The sequence below is a fragment of the Cervus elaphus genome, chromosome 1 (genome assembly GCF_910594005.1).
Source record: "Cervus elaphus chromosome 1, mCerEla1.1, whole genome shotgun sequence".
Taxonomy (NCBI): domain Eukaryota; kingdom Metazoa; phylum Chordata; class Mammalia; order Artiodactyla; family Cervidae; genus Cervus; species Cervus elaphus.
Genome location: NC_057815.1, coordinates 67,607,591 through 67,625,164, shown reverse-complemented (window position 1 = coordinate 67,625,164; position 17,574 = coordinate 67,607,591). Strand labels below are relative to the sequence as shown.

The 17,574-nt window shown below is 47.4% G+C and overlaps 1 protein-coding gene across 3 annotated transcripts; it reads left to right on the top strand.

Annotated features, from left to right (window-relative positions):
* Positions 1–2,158: 2,158 nt before the first annotated feature.
* On the top strand, positions 2,159–14,429 carry KCNE3 (potassium voltage-gated channel subfamily E regulatory subunit 3). Of its 3 annotated transcripts, none has more exons than XM_043906993.1 (3): positions 2,159–2,350; positions 3,802–3,893; positions 12,474–14,429. In XM_043906993.1, exon 3 carries the CDS (start codon positions 12,514–12,516, stop codon positions 12,811–12,813), a length of 300 nt encoding a protein of 99 aa, XP_043762928.1. In that variant the 5' UTR covers positions 2,159–2,350; positions 3,802–3,893; positions 12,474–12,513; the 3' UTR covers positions 12,814–14,429. The 3 variants fall into 3 exon arrangements, with proteins under 3 accessions (XP_043762928.1, XP_043762920.1, XP_043762937.1); XM_043906985.1 differs by having other exon boundaries at positions 3,799–3,893; XM_043907002.1 differs by lacking the exons at positions 2,159–2,350; positions 3,802–3,893 and adding an exon at positions 9,558–11,156.
* Positions 14,430–17,574: the final 3,145 nt, after the last annotated feature.

Genomic DNA, 17,574 nt, shown 5'->3' with positions numbered 1-17,574 from the left:
GATACCTTAATATCTAATTTTTGCGTTGTTAGAGACCATGATGTTAAGAAATTCCTATTTATCTGTTGTTGTGTATTTTTAGTTGTTTGGTAACTGAGTTCTTCTAAATTTTGTAACATAAAACCACATTTCCAGTCTTGCTTCTTTTCAAGTATTCAAATGTATTTCTCAGGGACTTCCCTGGTGGTCCAGTGATTAAGAATCCACCTGCCAATGCAGGGGAGGTGGGTCTGATCCCTGGTCTGGGAAGATTCCCACATACCTCAGAGCAACAAAGGCCATGCACCATACCTACAGGGCCCACACAAGGCAACTACTGAAGCCCATGTGCCTAGAGCCCATGCTCTGCAACAAGAGTAGCCACCACAATGAGAAACCCTCACATTGCAACTAGAGAAAGCCTGTGCACATCAACAAGACCCAGTGCAGCCAAAACAAATAAACAAATACATTAAAAGTTTTAGAGAACCAGAAGAAAAAAACAAATGTATTTCTTAGTACCTTTGTAATAATAGATACAGAAGTCTCTCAAATGCTGAACTGTAGTATATACTTACTTTAAAAAAAATCATTCATAGGGGAAACTATTGGTGTAGGTTTACCAGGAAGGTTTTAATAAGTATGTGTGATTCACAGGGATTCTGTATGTGCTCCCCAGCTAAAAAAACACATAGGATGATTCTAAGGCTGTGATTCCAAAATTTTATTAGGACAAGAAACAGTCCCTATTTTCAAAGAACTCACAGCCTAGCAGATGAGGTAGACAAATAGTTACTTTTGATAACTGTAATAAATAGTCCTATAGATTAGATGCAAGGCCTTGGCAGGATGTGGGAAGGAAGGCTTACTGAGGCAGGGCTTGTTTCCTCAAGGCTGGTCTCAAGAACCACTTGCATCACAATCTTTCCGGAAGCTTTCTTTAAAAAAAAAAAAAAAACCAACTAATTTCTGGGCTCTATTCCAGATCTCCTGAATCAGAAACTCTGAAGTGGAACCCAAAAGTCTACTTCACTTAAAATAAGGGCCGAGGTGATTCTTAAGTAGGCTGAAATCTGAGACTGCCTGCTAAGGGATTTCTCTGAGAGATGATATACAGACTGAGAAAAAGAAGTATCTGGGTCAAAATATGAAACTACAGAAGTATGGTGTTTTGATGAAGATTTTGTACAATTTTCTACAACACTCCCTCTATGGGATAGGCCTTTTTTGAATGATAGCACTTCTTAGATAGAATCTGAGGTTCTGTGATTGAGGGTATATGCCTCAGATGTCCTAGGACAGAGTTTTCTTTGCACAGGAGTCAGAGCTGACCTCAGTTTGTTAATAGCTATCCCAAGGCCATAGGCTGGCAAAGAGGTCTCTGATGCGGACTCCCCACAGAGTCCCTGAGAGTCTACTCCCTGCCACCATCCACTCCATGGCCTTGGCCTCCTGGCTCTCATTTCCCAATTGCCCCTGGCTGCTGCTTTTCTTTGGAACCTGCAGTGTCTGCAGTAAGGAAGCAATAGCTTGAGTGTGGGTCTAATGGCCAGAAAGCACGTGGTGTGTGGGACAGGGAGCAGTGAGATGTGTCTGGACACCAGCTGTCTGCATATGTGAGGGACTGCTGAGACTTGGAGACACTGGTTAAGGGGAGAGAGTGGCTTAGTGCATTTTGAGTCTGAACTCCACCAACGACTTCCTTGGTGAGCCTGGGCTCACCCTTTCCCAAACTGGACCCCTTCCCCAAACTGTATCCTGTCTGGAAAAGAGGGTTTGTGTTAGAATCAGATGATTCTCCAGTGACCATCTGTGTTTAGTATTTTGGATTCTAAGATCTCTGATGCTAACCATCACCCTGTGAAGAATGGATGCAAGAACTGTACCCATTTTACTCCGAGGAAGCCGCGGCTCAGTGAGGAGCAGTGACTTGTCCACCACCACACAATCACGGAGGAGTAAAGTCGGATTCCACCAGCACCCGGCTCTCTGCCTCCTCAGACCCGGCAAGCTGACGTGAAGCAAGAAAACAGTCGGTCTCTGGTCCAGGAAGCAGGCGCTGCAGGGGACGGAAGGGTCGGAACCCATAGAGCTGTGAGGCCAAGCAGCTGGGCGGAGGTGCCCAAAGCCAGCTCGGGGAGAAGTGGGTGGGTTAGGGGCCGGGCGGGGCCGGGGGTGGGGAGGCCCGGGGGAAGGGAAAAGGCAGCAGAGCGCGGGTCGGAGCGCGAAGCAGAGGGGGCGCAAGCAGTGCTGGGCGCGGACTGAGAGCCGAGGGGCTGGCGGAGCGCCCTGGGGCTCAGTGCGGGGCACCCGCGAGCCCAGGGCGTAAAGTCCAACAGACTGCGCTCCTGAGAGCCTTACAGATGGGCAGGTAAGACGCATTCGCCAGGTCGGGAAGGCCCAGCCGGCGCCGGGGATAGAAATGAGCGATCCGACCGCCTCCTTGGAGGCCGGCGACCCGACCTTGGGGGCGGCTCGGGTACAGACCCCTCCTCTCTAGGACCCAGCCACAGGGATCCCGGGGCGCACGTGTCGAGGCTGGGCCCCTGGCACGCCTTGCCCGGAAATCTGGGGTTTGGGGTCAGCACTCACGGGCCCCGGGAGGACGGCACCAAAGCTCCTTCCACATCCACAGATGTGCGAGCGAACACCTGCGGCTCCGCCGCGAGCGCACACGCGCGCCTTCTCGCCCGGCGGAAGCCGCTAGCTCTACGAGTGGACTTGCCAGCTCGCCACTTCATTGGGTCTCTCGTCCTACGTGCCCCAGTCCCGGGAAAAGCCTTGGGGGCCCCCTTAGCCATATTCTACCGCTAGTAACATAGGTCTAGGCTGGGAGTCTGGAGACTTGCCTTCTAGTTTACGGGTCATGTGAAGCGGTGCCCATCGCCCACCTACCTGCTCTATGCTTTGCGCCTTCTCTTCTTGGGTCACCACCGTAAGATGAGCCGCCCGATCCTGTTGCCCATGTACTCCACATGGCCTGTGGGGAAGGGGGACTGGACCCGGGAGTCTCTGGTGTAGAAAGTACAGGAGTTCAGACCCTTGTGTGAGGGCTCATGGAGCAGTATCTCCTCATATCCCCTCTTCCCACTTATCAACAGTTTGCCTATGGGGAAACTGAGGTCCAAGAGGAGATGGCTTGCCCAGGGTCACAGACAGAAGTAGAACTCAATTCTCCTCACTCCTAGCTCAGGGCTGACTCCACTTCAGCAAGTTGTTGCTGTTGTTCAGTCACTAAGTCGTGTCCAGCTCTTTTGCGACCTCCTGGACTGGAGCCTGCCAGGCTCCTCTGAGTGGGATTTTCCAGGCAAGAATACTGGAGTGAGGAATACCCCATATCCTTCTCCAGGGGAATCTTCCCTAACCAGGGACTGAACCTGTGTCTCCTGCAGTGCCTTCCAGACTCTTTGTCACTGAGTCACCAGGGAAGCCCCTTCAGCTGCAAGCGTGCATTGTAGATGTGTTAGCTGCTCCTTATCTTCTGGTATACAACCAGTTGTTGGCTCTAAGTGGGGGAGAGCCATACTGGAGGCAAGGAAACTGCTTTCAGATTTTCTTGATTCCTTGAGATGATAACAAACAACCTTCTTCATTCCTTTCTCACTCCACACTTTGCAAAACACATTTCTACCTATAAACGGAATAGGTGAATGCTCCAAATTCCTACTAACAGGGTGGCAAGACAAGAAAGCCCATCTTACTGATGGGGAGAATGAGGTCCAGAGTGAAGAAATGACTTAACCAAGACACACGGCTAGACACACCTACAAAACAGGACAGGTCTCTTGACTCCAATTCCATTGTGTTCTGTGTCGCCAGCAGGACTACAGAATAGTACCCATACATGGAGAGAGATTACAGGGCTGATCAGAAAGGATGAGAAACAAGAAAGATACTCTTTATTTCTGAAAGAGGTAAGTGTATCTGAGAATCAAGAATAATAAAGAACCTCCTGGCTTCCTCTGAGGGTAAGAGGAGGAAGGGAGGGGAGAGGAGACATAGAGTTGGCTGTTCTTGGTAATACTGGGGGGCAGGGTGGGGGAGGTAGATAGAGAAACAGAAAAGGAAACGAAGTGACCGGCTGCCCAGTAATTCTAATGTTTATATGATATGTTGCAATTTCTTTTTTTGTTTGTTTTCTAAATATTTATTTATTTGACTGTACCAGGTGTTAGTTGCAGCAAGTGGGAGCTCTTAGTTTTGACATATGGGATCCAGTTCCCCTATCAGGTATCCATCTGGGGCCACCTGCATTGAAAGTATTTAGTCTTAGCCACTGGACCACCAGGGAAGTCCCTGCAATTTCTAAAACACTTTCCCCGCATGGTCTCTCTCCAAATTGCCATGTGAGGCAAGTTGGGGGGTGGGTAATTATCCCCGTCTCATAGATGAGATTCAGAGGAAATAAATGCAGTGCTCAAGGTCACACAGCCAAGCAGACAGCTGAGACTGGAACCATGAAAGGCACACTTGAAAGGCAAGGTTAGAGGCTGGGAGACTGGGATTTGGACTGTGTGTGTGCAGCAGGTGGGTGTGTGTAGCCACACCCTGGGTAGGTACACAGGGAAGGGGGTTGCAAAGCCGCTGCTGGTGTTCCAGGCCAATAATGTTTGCCCTTTGGATTGAATAGGGTTCAGGTGCAGGGAAATCTGTGCTTCTAAAGGTGGCTTAGAATGCTTCCTCCCCGACCTCACTTTCCCACCTGACCAAGATGGTGTCTTTTCTTTGAGCTTCCCCTGCCCATGACCAAAAGGAATCTGTTTCGGCCTGCCCTTGAAGTAGCTTTGTAAGTGCATTCATGAATGCGTATTTGTGTGTGCAGGAGGGACTAGTCTAATAAGAAGAGATATTTATCCCTCTGTTCTTGAGTGCCTGCTATAAAGAAACTATGATGCACAGGCCCCTCCCCTCACCCCTCCCAGCTCACAGTTTAGCATATATATCTATAGCTGTTTATATTTATATAGATATACACACCCAATATCAGTACAGTATAGTGCTCTATTAGGATTTTATGCAAAGCCCTTCAGGAACAGACAAGAGGAAGAGACTTAACTGGCTAGGGAGTGGAGAAGAGGGTGTCTCAGGAGAGGGTCTACCAAGGTGACATTGGAGCTGGGTCTTGAAGGATGTGTAGGAGTTCACCAGGCAGAGAAAAAGAGGATGGGCATTTCTGCCTCAGCAAACAGCATGAGCAAAAGCAAGAGAGGGCAAAATGCAAGGAATGTTTGGAGAATGGCCTGTAGCTCAGTATCATGGGGCATGGGCGCTGGGGAGAGACGTGGTGAGATGAGGCTGGAGGCAGGGTCATATCTAAAGGAGCTTGAATGATAATCAGCAGAGGTTAAACTGTCTTATGGTAACAGAGAACTTATAGTGAAAAGATACGACGATAACTGTTTTTGGTCCCAGTTCCTAGGCTGTGAGACCTTGAGCAAGTGACTTCCTCTTGGGGGCGGGGGGTTGGGGGGGGAAGTGTATGGTTTTTCCCACTGGTTGAATGAGGGGGTTATACCAGTGACATGATTGTTAAGATCCCTTCCAGCTCAGATTCTATTTCTTTGTCTCTGTCTAACTATATGTTAAGCTTCCTTTCACACCAGCCCATGGTGGTGACAAGACCACCAGGCAGGCCAGAGGCAAAATTTGCAGTCCCAGTAGTTATCCTTGGATTCCCTACCTGCTTTATGTGACCCCTTTCCCCTGCCTTTCTACCACACTTCCAAGCACTTCAGACACTCTTGAAGGGTAGCTGAAACAGAGCAGTAGGGAAACCAAAAAACCAACAGTGGAGTTTTACTTCTCCCCAGAGAAACCTGAAAGAAAACCTCACCAAGATACCCAGTTTATCCTTCAGGTCACAGCTTTTTGCCTCCACTCCCAAGAAAGAGGTCAGTCGAACTGAAGTCAATAACACTTTGGGTAAACCTGTTAATGTGCAGGGAAGAGTAGCACCAGGGTGTGGAGGAAGAGGGTGCACTTGGTTTGTATGGGGGAGCAGAAGTACATCTGGAGCAGAAAGGACCATGGGAGACAAGACTGTAAAGGAAGGTTAAGTGTGTCACTCAGTCGTGTCTGACTCTTTGTGACCTCATGGACTGTAGCCCGCCAGGCTCCTCTGTCCATGGAATTTTCCAGGCAAGAATACTGGACTGGATAGTTATTCCCTTCTCCAGGGGATCTTTCTGACCCAGGGATCAAACCTTGGTCTCCTCCATTGCAGACAGATTCTTTACCGTCTGGGCCACCAGAGAAGGTTAACTTCTCCCAAAGTCACCAACTTCTGCCTTTATTGGACCCTCAGTTACGACTGGTGAGAGGGACTTCTCTTGTGGTCCAGTGGTTAAGACTCCATGCTTTATTGCAGGGGGTGCAGGTTCTATCCCCAGTAGGGTTACTAAGATCCCACATGCCAGGTGGTATGGCCAAAAAGAAAAGACTCATGAGAGTCTGTAATGCAGGAAAAAGCAGTAGTGGTGGACTTATAGGATATGATGCCCCAGGACATGAGGAGCCTGTGTTTGGTGGGAAATACAATTCAGATGCCAGAAGACATTGCCATTTGTAGTGGAAAGAGCACCTAAACAGCACCCCCAAAGATGTGGGTTCTCATCTGAGCTCTGCCATTTACCAACCATGTCATTTTGGACAAGTCACTTCCCCTGTCTGACCTTTAGTTTTCTCAGCTACAAAATGGAAGGACTGACTGAGAATCTAGATTCTAAATGGTCTTTAAAATCTCTTTTCAGTCACTGTTCATCTTCCTTCCTGATTATCTCCTGTTTCAAGTCAAGGGCTTTCAGGGCAGAAGCTCTGTCTCCCCAGTCTGAACAGCTTCATAATCAGTGATTATTTTGAAGAGGGAAGCCAAGGAGCTCAGAGAGGGGAACAGAATTCCCCATGTTGCCAATTGCCAATCCCTGCCTTGGGACCCGGAAGCAGGTCATAGAGAACCAAGCTGTCCCTTTAAGAGCTCTCTGCCTCTCCTGAAGCCACAGGATGCCCTTGCACACAGGCCCTCCCTCCCACTTCAGCTTAGCTTCTAACGACAGGCAACTATGACTCTTTTGTGCCCTCCATCAGAACCACAAATATCCAACCAGTTTGTCCAGAGAGAAGCTGGAAGAAAGTCTGAGGAATGAATGGTTTTGTGAACCTTTACTTTCCTCATTGAACCCCACCTCAGAGCCCACCCTGTCCTCCATGCTTTCCCCCTAACCCCACTTTCTAACACAGAGTCTGTCTCTCCCAAGCTAGATCTCACTGGCAAGTGAGCTATAAAGAGGAAAAATGAACAAGTCAACAGATTTGGCCTTCAGTTTATCTGGGCTGGAATATTAAATGTAACAGTCCTGGGACTCTGAAAAATCTTAACCTTGGAGGAAGAAGTCTGCAGTCTTCTCTATCTTGTCATCTGCCGGACTCTAGAGAACCCCCTAAATCCTCTCCCACCAGCCTACCCAGTCTCCCAAATCTCACAGTGTGGTTTTATGGTATCTTCATGGGATGTTAGAGCTGACTGGGACCTTACAGGATCACACAGTAAAACACAGTAAAAAAAAATTTTACAGATACACGCAGGAGCTGGGACCCAGAAAAGAGAAGTCACATACCCAAAGTCACACAGGTAGCAGCTGAACCAAGACAGCTCTTTGATTTTCATTTCTTTCACTGTAAAATGAGGGAGGTTAGACTAGATGGACTCTGAAGGCCCTGCCAGCCTCTGCTCTGCACAAATAAAACCACCACCACATCTGTGGAGTGTCTAGTGCCATGCACTCCCTCATTTTCTCCTTTAATCTTCACAACAAAGCTATGCTACAGTGTTGATGTCACGCCTGTGTTTATATCCAGACTATCCACATAGGCGGATTGGTAACATGGTTTTTTCCTATGTAAAACAGCAACCCAATTCTGGCTGCCATTCTGCCACTCACATCATTTCCTTGGGTCTCAGGCGCTTTCAGCCTTTTAGAGCCTCCTGACGAGGTGTCAGTACTCTGGGGGAAAGGGAATGTTTTAATTTATTTATTAGACTGCATCAGGTCTTCGTTGTGGCACTAGGGATCTCTTTTGTGTCATGGAGGCTCTTTCACTGTGGCTCCTGGATGCTCTAATTGTGGCACACAGGCTCAGTTGTCGCATCAAGTGGGCTTAGCTGCTCTGAGGAGTGTGGGATCTTAGTTCCCCAACCAGGGATCGAACCCACATCCCTTGCATTGCGGGGTGGATTCTTAAACACTGGACCAGGGAAGTCCCATAAGGGGATGTTTTAGACTGCACTGTTAGCTGATCCCTGAGCAGCAGCTTGTGTTGAACTGAGGTTTCTCATGAAGTCACCCAGTTGAGACATTGTGAACCTGGTGTTGGGGGACAGCAATCGGGGGTCCCTTGGCCATGGCACAGTTCCCTTAACAACAATCCTAGGCTGGACTGATCCTGCTGCTGCAGGAAGGGGAGGGGAAGTGGGAGGGAGTGATCACCCACAGTAAAGTTACTGCACAATTCTTGGGGCTTGGCCTTAGGCGATCCACCCTAGTTCTGAGGGTTTTTTTCCTGTGTGTCTAGTTCCTTCCTTTTCTGTCTCCCAGCCCCACCAGGTCTGGGCCTTCCCAGCTTCCAAAGTCCATGTGTTGCAGGAAAGGGGACCCCTTCCAGGGCCCGAAACTGGGCTCTTGTCTAACAGTCGGAAATGAATTGTCCGAGGAGATACATCTGCTGACAAAGCAAGAGATTTTATTGGGAAAGGGCACCCGGGTAGAGAGCAGTAAGGTCAGGGAACCCAGGAGAACAGCTCTGTCACATGGTGTGAAGTCTTGGGTTTTATGGTGATGGGATTAGTTTCTGGGTTGTCCTTAGCCAATCATTCTGACTCAGAGCCCTTCCTGGTGGTGCATGCCTTGTTCAGCCAACATGGATGCCAGAGAGAAGGATTCTGGGAGGTGGTCAGACAGGTGGTGTGTCTCCTTTTGACCTTTCCCAAACTCTTCCCGTTGGAGGAGGCTTATTAGTTCCGTGTTCCTTACCAGGATCTCCTGTCCTAAAACAACTCATGCAAATAGTTACTATGGTGCCTGGCCAGGGTGGGCGGTTCCAGTCAGTGTGCTGCCCCTTATACCCGCTGAGACCGCTGATGTGTCCAGGGATGTCCTGAAGAGGCTGAGCAGCTAAGGAGCCTTGGGACACCCACAGGGAGATTCCTGGAGCTGACGAGGAGCCAGTGAATTTGCCTGCGGTTCCGTGAGCCTTCCCGGGGGAGGTGGCCCTCCACCTGCCCTGTCAGTTCAAACCCCTCACAAGGATATCTAAGAAGCGGCGACAGTATCTGCCCTGGGAAGGAAACCTGGGCCACTGGGAACAGAGAGACTGCATTTTCATTGTGCATACTGCTTCCATTTTTCATCGTGTATATGTATTTACTTCACAAAAACAACAAGTAGATTTTCATTTTAATGAAAGCCATGGTCTTTTTTTTTAACTAAAATGTGTTTTAAAAATCCTCTTCACCGTAATAAATGTATATGCTCAAGCAAGCTTGAAGAGGGGGCAGAGCAGAGATAATAATCTTCTTCTTCTTTCAATTAATGAATTTTTTAATATGGTTTAAAAAAAAGCAGTGTAAATGTTAGCATCTCAACCATTTTTAATGGCACATCTCAGTAGCATTCATTGTTAGGCAACAGATCTCTATATCTTTTCATCTTGCAAAACTGAAACTCTACCCATTGAACCACAATTCCTGGTGATAATCTTTTTTGATAGATGAGGAAACTGAAGTGCAAACAGGGCAAGAAACTTATTTTATTCAAAGTGAATTCTTCTAGCATTTATGCCTCTGCCTGTTGTCTGCCTATAAAACTATCTGAGGCCCCTTCTTCCTGCAACCATTACACTAGCCATCCCCTCCCTCAAGTGCCCCTCACATCCTCCATCTGTCCCTGCCCCCACCTTGTCATCCCCTCCAGGTCAGCTCAGGTCTCAGCATCTTGAACCTAGATTATTTCACTTGTCACATGGCTCCCTGCCTCCATTCTTGCCCCTTTCACTCGGCACTCCACATGGCAGCCAGAGAGTCCTTTCCAAGTACAGATCTGATCATTTAACCCCACCTTTAAAATGTCATTCCGTGGTTCTTCTCCACTTACACGATATAGTTCCAACTCTGCAGTCTGGTATGCAAGGTCCTCACTGATCTGGTTTGGACCAGCATCTCCATCCCACATCTTATCCTTCCAGGCATGTTACACTCTTTTTGCTACTTTCCATTCTTCAAAACATGCTTTCTTGTTATCATGACTCTATCCCTCTCATTCTTCCCCTTGTCTCCTCTACTTCCAAAATATTCTTCAACGTCCAGCTCAAATTCTTCTATTGCTGTGAACACTCTCCAAGCACCGATCAGAATTCACCCCTTCTTCCTTTAAGCCCCAGTAGCTCCTAGGTTGTCTCCCACATTAAGAACTGGCGATGTGCCCAGAGTATAGGGACTGGTCTCCTAGAGCTCCCAGGATGAGGCTTCCAAGAGTGAGCCCCATTAGTGATGACTGGCCAGATGATTCATTGAGCCATTGATTTCATTGTGCTGCTCCTGCTTTCCATTAGCCCATATGAAGAAAGAGGAAGGCACAAATTTCTTGCCTGATAAGTGGGATAGTACATAAGAACCTATGCCTCCCAGATCTTCCATCCTCCTCCATCTCTTCCCCTCCTCCATCCTTCCTCCACTCTTCCCCTCCTCCATCCACACAAGTTTGTCCAAGTTCTAGATGGCAGAGGGCCCCGAACGCCTTGCACCAAATGTGGGCCAGTCCTGGGTTATTGCTGTATTACTTAGATTCTTCCTCCCAACGTCTACATTCATAGCATTGTTCATGAATATTTATTATGAACATAGCTAACTGTCAACTTTTCTGGGGAAAAGACCTTATGGTTAATATTCAAGTGTGTTAACTTTGATTGGTTGGTGTTAACTTTGATTGGTTCACTCAGTTCAGTGAACACTGAGTGCTTGGCATGTGAAAATTCCAAAGTGGCCATTTTTACTGAAGACCGCCAAGGGAAGGAGAGCTAAGGTAGTCCTCTCAATGTGGGAGAGACCATAGCCTTGCTGACCAGGAGCATGTGGCTGCTGATAACCCTTATCAGTAACAAGAGGACAGCCTCACGTTGCCTCATATGTAAGTGCTGGGGCAAAGGGAAGGCTGTGATGATAAAGCTTGTGGATTATGGTGGGAGCGCACAAAGGCTTCCTGAAGGAAGTGAGTGTGGAGCCTTGTTTAAAAGGAATGACATGTGTTTTTCCAGAGACTAGGATGCAAGGCTGTCTTGGGCAGTTTTTCTAAGCTGTAGACTAAAGATCTCTGAGAATAAGGAAAAGGAACATCTATTATCACCTATTATGTGCCATGTACACACACAGTGATGTTGTTTTGGAAGGCAGAGTAGTGGAGGTAGGCAATGTCTTTTTTCTCTGAGGTAGGTAAAACCCCAAACCAGACTGAGTGCTCCTTTCACTCCACTCCCCTCAGGCCCAGTGTCTGCAATGGTTTCAGCCCCTCCCTGCTTCCCCAGCCACCTCTTTTCTGACAGAATTTCTGCTCAGTAGCTATGAATACCTAGAGTGGGACCTAGGATGCTTTAGCAGTCAAAAGACCCAGTGTCTGCTTCTCGAGGTAGGGGGAAATCTAAGCCATCCCCAAACATCTTCTGCATGGTGTTTGTGGAGCATAAAAAAGAACTGAGCTGTGGTGGAGTTCTGAGGCATGTCTTCTCACTGTGCTACATGGTCCTGCCCAGAGCTGGCATGGAGGCTGGAGGAGCTCTGAGCTGGTCATCAAAGAGCAGGGCTCTGCCTTGGCTCTACCTCCAATATTCTCTGTGATCATGGACAAGCCACCTGGTCTCTCTGGGCCTCGGGTTCCCTGTGTGTAAAATGGAAAGAATTATAACATTAAATAATTCCTAAGGTCCTTCTAGCCTAAAGCTCAGTGACTTATAGAATCCCCAGAAAAGGATAAACCAGCATGGTTATAATGCTCAAGGAAAACTTCCTTCCAGAGGTATTTATTGAGCACCTACTGAGTGCTGTCATGAGTGCTCATATATAACAATGGATAAAACAGACACAGCGGGACTTCCCTGGTGGTCCAGTGGCTAAGAGTCCATGCTCCCAATGCAAGGGGCGTGGGTTCAATCTAGGGAACTAGATCCCACAGGCTGCAACTATGAGTTCACATGCCGCAACTAAAGATCCCACATGCCACAACGAAGGCCCAGCAGAATCAAATAAATAAATTTTTTTTACACAACAACAAAAAAACCAAACAGACATAGTCCCTAACTTCCTCGGGCTTGCAGTCTAGTGGAGAAGATAGGTAAACAAGTAGTTAGAATAAACTGTGAGGCAGGGATTTTAGCTGGGGTCTGAAGAAATGGTAGGGTCATTCAGGCTTTAAGTAACAGAAACCATCTTCTCTCTTTTCTGTCACTGCCAGAGCATCCTCCGATTCTTCCTCCACCTCAATCCCTGTTGCTATGGAGACCATCAATGGGACTGAGACCTGGTATGAGAGCCTGCACGCTGTGCTGAAGGCTTTAAATGCCACTCTTCACAGCAACTTGCTCTGCCGGCCAGGGCCAGACAACCTGACTGAGGAGAAGCGGGCCAGCCTGCCTGGCCGCAATGATAACTCCTACATGTACATCCTCTTCGTCATGTTCCTTTTTGCTGCCACTGTGGGCAGTCTCATCCTCGGATACACCCGCTCCCGCAAAGTGGACAAGCGCAGTGACCCCTATCACGTGTACATCAAGAACCGTGTGTCTATGCTCTGATGCTAAGAGGCCAGGGACGGCAGAAGATCAAGATACCTGATTATCTTCTGGGGCCTCCGGAACTCAGCTGTGGGCCATACCCAACCTCTGTGTCCTTATCTGTAAGATTAACAAGAAACAGTGCTAAGGGAGTTCATTGTCAGGGTGGGAGGAGAAGATCTGGCAGACCCGGGCCTTGTGGATAAAGGACTTTTCCCAGCAAAGATAGCCATTCTAGCCAGTGGGAGCCGTATGAACAAATACATAGACATAGCAGCATATAATAAAAAGTAGTGGCCTAGTGGCCAGAGTGTTGGGGGCTAGGGGCTCGAGGAAGGAGAAGAGGAAGTCATAGCAAAGGGAAATGAGATAGGAAAATACCCTGAGGACACGGTTTTTTGATGTATTATCTTCAACAGCCATGAGAGGCGGTGATATTATCCCATATCACAGATAGGATATCTAAGTTATGTTGCTTTTTCATAGTTGTTCACATTTTATGTTTTTCAGCCCATTCAACATTTGTGATGTTCCCCCCCTGTGAGGGAAGCAGAGCAAATGTTCTTCTGCCCATTTGGGCCAGAGTGGTGCCATGACTGGAACCCAGGACCTCTGGTCTCTTTGCCTAGTGCTTTGCAAAACTCTGTGCTACCTAGGAGTGGATCTAGGCATGAAATTTACATAATTCTAGGGGGTCCTCCTTAAGAAAAATAATTTTCAAATATCTTATTTTTGCAAATATTCCAAAAACATATCGGCATATTAATACATTGTTAGGTCCTCTCCTAAGACCTTAAGAAGGAGCCATGCAAGTACAGAACCCTAGATGTCAAGCCTCGTTAGCTCCATGGTTCCTGTACCCTTTCAGCCATGTCCCCCTGTCCTTCCCAGTTCCATCGCCAGTCCTGGGGACTTTACTACCTCTAAGGCAACTTCTAACATTTTGGTTGAATTCTGTGAGAAATTTTCTGATACCAAGTTGAAATCTTGCTTCTAGAAAATTATTATTCTACCTAGAAGATATCATACTAAAAGAAGCAGGTACCTGATTCAGTGGAAAGAGAACCAGCCCTGATTCTACTACCAGTGTGGTGTATGATCTGGCTAGATACTTTTCTGACTCTTGTCCTTCTTCAGAACCATGAAATGGAAGGAAAATTGAAATAGTTGAAAGTCTCTAAGGGCTCGATCAGATCTGACATTCTAGGTTTCATGTACATTGATTTGAACCATATAAAACTGCTGTGCTTGTAGATAAAAAAACAGCTGAATATTAGTAGTTTCACATGGTTCAGCTGAATACATCAAATGTGGCAAGCTACAAATCCCAGACTGGAACCTTCCACTCTTCTGTTTCATTTCTGTTTTTAAGGGATCTCTATGGGATCTCCAGAAAGCCCTGTCAAAGGATACATATTTGTGTATAGCAAACACTTTGCAAGAATATTTCAATAGCATTTATCACTGAAGAGGAGGATTATGGATGATTTTCCCTTTCTACTTTAAAATTTTATGTAATATTTGATTTATTTGACCATAAGTATGTTTCTTATATGATAAGGTCAGGGGTGGGGGAGGGAGCTACTTCCACTTTGAAAAAATAAATGCCTGTGTGTTCCTTGAATGGAGGATCACAGAACATCTTTGCTCCCTTGAGCAGTTAGTTATGTTGATTCCATGCGAATTCATGTGCTCAAGCCTTTCTTCATATCTTCTCGAGGGAGAAGGTGGAGATCTGATTAAGAAGATGTGATGTAAGAGTGTACAACAGACTTGGAAGTCTACAGCTGGATGGGACTTTGGCGACCACCCAGTCCAAATGCCCAAATAACATATGGAATCCCATGAAGTATAAGAATGAATGTCAAGTGATGGATGCTATCTGGATTTTGGCAGATGAGATTGAGTAGATGTAGAGGCGATGGCACCCCACTCCAGTACTCTTGCCTGGAGAATCCCATGGACGGAGGAGCCTGGTGGGCTGCAGTCCATGGGGTCGTGAAGAGTCGGACACGACTGAGCGACTTCACTTTCACTTTTCACTTTCCTGCATTAGAGAAGGAAATGGCAACCCACTCCAGTGTTCTTGCCTGGAGAATCCCAGGGATGGGGGAGCCTGGTGGGCTGCTGTCTATGGGGTCGCACAGTCAGACATGACTGAAGCGACTTAGCAGCAGCAGCAGAGGAGCCACAGAAAGGTAGGATTTGAACTGGGCTTTGAAACAGGACAGATCTCAGTGGACAGAGTGAATGAAGGGAACAAAACAAGGAAGCTTGGAGGCAGAAATGTGGCGAGACCACCCCCCTGAAAAGAGCAAGGTCACATGGATATTGGATGGAGCAGGAAGCAGCCCAGAGTGGCTGCATTGGGAGTTCAGTGTCCCCATCGATGGTGGAGACTCCCCTTCACACCCCTGGAGAAGGAAATGGCAACCCACTCTGGTACTCTTGCCTGGAAAATCCTGTGGACAGAGGAGCTTGACAGGCTGAGTCCATTGGGTTGCAAAGAGTTGGACACAACTGAGCACATACACATGCCCCTTCACACAGTCCTTATAACTCACAGGGCTTAATAATAAACTAATATAAATGCTTTTGAATGAAAGTTACAGAAATTCAATGTGCATTAGCATAAGCACAATAGAGGATTTACTGAGAGGAATATGAGGTAGTCACCAGTTCAAAAGAGAAGCTGTAGACACTAGGGCAATTCCAGGGATCTTGGGCCCTGGAACTACTTAATTGTATGGATTTACAAAGTAGGGGCTCAATAAACCTCACTGTGCACACCCACGATTGGAGTAAACCTAGAAATCTAGGACTTTGAGGTATAATTTAAGCATTCTAATATTTTATGATGTAGGTACACCCTGGCCCTCCCCACAGCTCTCTCTCATTGGCTATCCCACTACCTCCTTCATCCCACGTGGTCTTTTTGACTGTACTCGTTCTGCTCCCTGCTGGCCAGATCCCAGCACATCACCTCCAGCCTTCAAAGCAAAACTTGGATAATCACATAGTGGCTACTATGTGCCAAGGACTCATCTAGGCACACTTGAAATACATAAGGAAATGAAGATCAAAGAAATCCCTGCCCTAATACTTAAGAGAACTTAGGACTTAGGATACTGACTGTGGCCTAAACATTTTAAAGACATTAACTCATTTAGCTGTTAAAACCTTCATAATATCTGTGGGGCTTCCCAGGTGGCACAGTGGTGAAGAATCTGCCTGCCAATGCAGGAGATGCAAGAAACGTGGGTTCGATCCCTGAGTCAGGAAGATCCCCTGGAGGAGGGGAAATGGCAACCCACTCCAGTATTCTTGCCAGGAGAATCCCATGTTCAGAGGAGCCTGGTGGGCTACAGTCTATGGAATCACAAAGATTTGGTCATGATTTAGCAACTCAGCATGCAGAACATCCCTATGTAGTAGGTATTACGGCTACTTCAATAGAGCCCATTTGTTCATTCAGCCCCTCAGCCCTCTTTCAGCACCATAGCATACCCAGCCCAGAGCATGGGTCTGAACAGTCCCCGGAGATGAATGGGAAAATGATTTGGGAAGATGACAGCAGAGTACTGACACCAGTAGAATAAAGTTGGGTTCCCTAGAAGCAGAGTCTGAGACAGGCATTTTCTGCGGGAGCACTTTTGGGGGTAAACAGGCAATGGAAAGAGGGAAGTAGAAAAGAAAGGGAACAAGACAAACATGGTGTGTGTCAGGTCACATCTAGCCCGGGCCTGATCCACAGGAACTGGAGCATAAACCACAAGGCAGAATTACACCCACTTGAGGCAAGAGGGGCGGGGTGTTATGCCTCATGTCAGTCAGTCATTGGTTGTGGGCCACCCTGGTGGGGAGGGGGATGAGAGGAGGGTTACAAGGAGGTTCCATCAGCTGAGATCAGGTCTCTGGAGAAGAGTGGTACCTGTGAGCAATTGCAGCCTAGAGCAGTTGGCTTGGTTGGAGATTTGCAACAGCCTAGTTCCTCAGGAAGGTTCAAAGCTTAATTTTCATCACAGGATCAGTCTCATCTTTTGTGACTGTTTCTACCGCATGTCACTCATCATTGACTGCTGGATGCTAGAGGGGGCACATAACCTCCCAAAGATGCTTACATCTGTCTGAGACCAAAACCCTGGAGAAAGGGCAGCTCTGAGCTGATGGCAGCCAACACTCATGGCAGCTGGAGAAGGGCGCTGCATGGGGGCTCCGTCAGCATCCACAGCAGCTGTGTTGGTGAGGAAATGGAAGCAGAAGCAGACAGTCACATCTTGGGATCTCCTTCTGGCTTAACAGCCAAGAAGCATGCACTGAATAAAGAACAAAACAGGATAACACCAAAAAGAACCAAGTAGGAAACAATACAGTTAAGTATCAGAAAATGTAGGGAAATGATATTAAATGTGATGATCAAGAAAAGGGAGAGAGATATATTCATGAGAGGTTTCCTGGAGACAGGATTTGATTAGAAGCTCTAGTGTGTATGGTCCAAGGCAGCGTTCCAAGTAGGTGGATGGCTGTCCTCAATGCGGTCATTTAGGGACTTGGGATGATGACTGCCATTCTCAGCATGTAGCTTCCAAGGTTACTCTGTAGAAGCACTTACAGTTAGTGAGGAGAGAGAAAGAACAGAATTCAAGGGCCAGAGATTTACTCTTAAGCCAGCAAGGCCAAAGCTGCCCGTATCCCATCTGCTCACATCTCTTGACAAGAGTTCGGTAACATAGACACAACTCGCTGCAAGGGGAGCTGGCAGGTGATGTTCCTGTCTGGGCA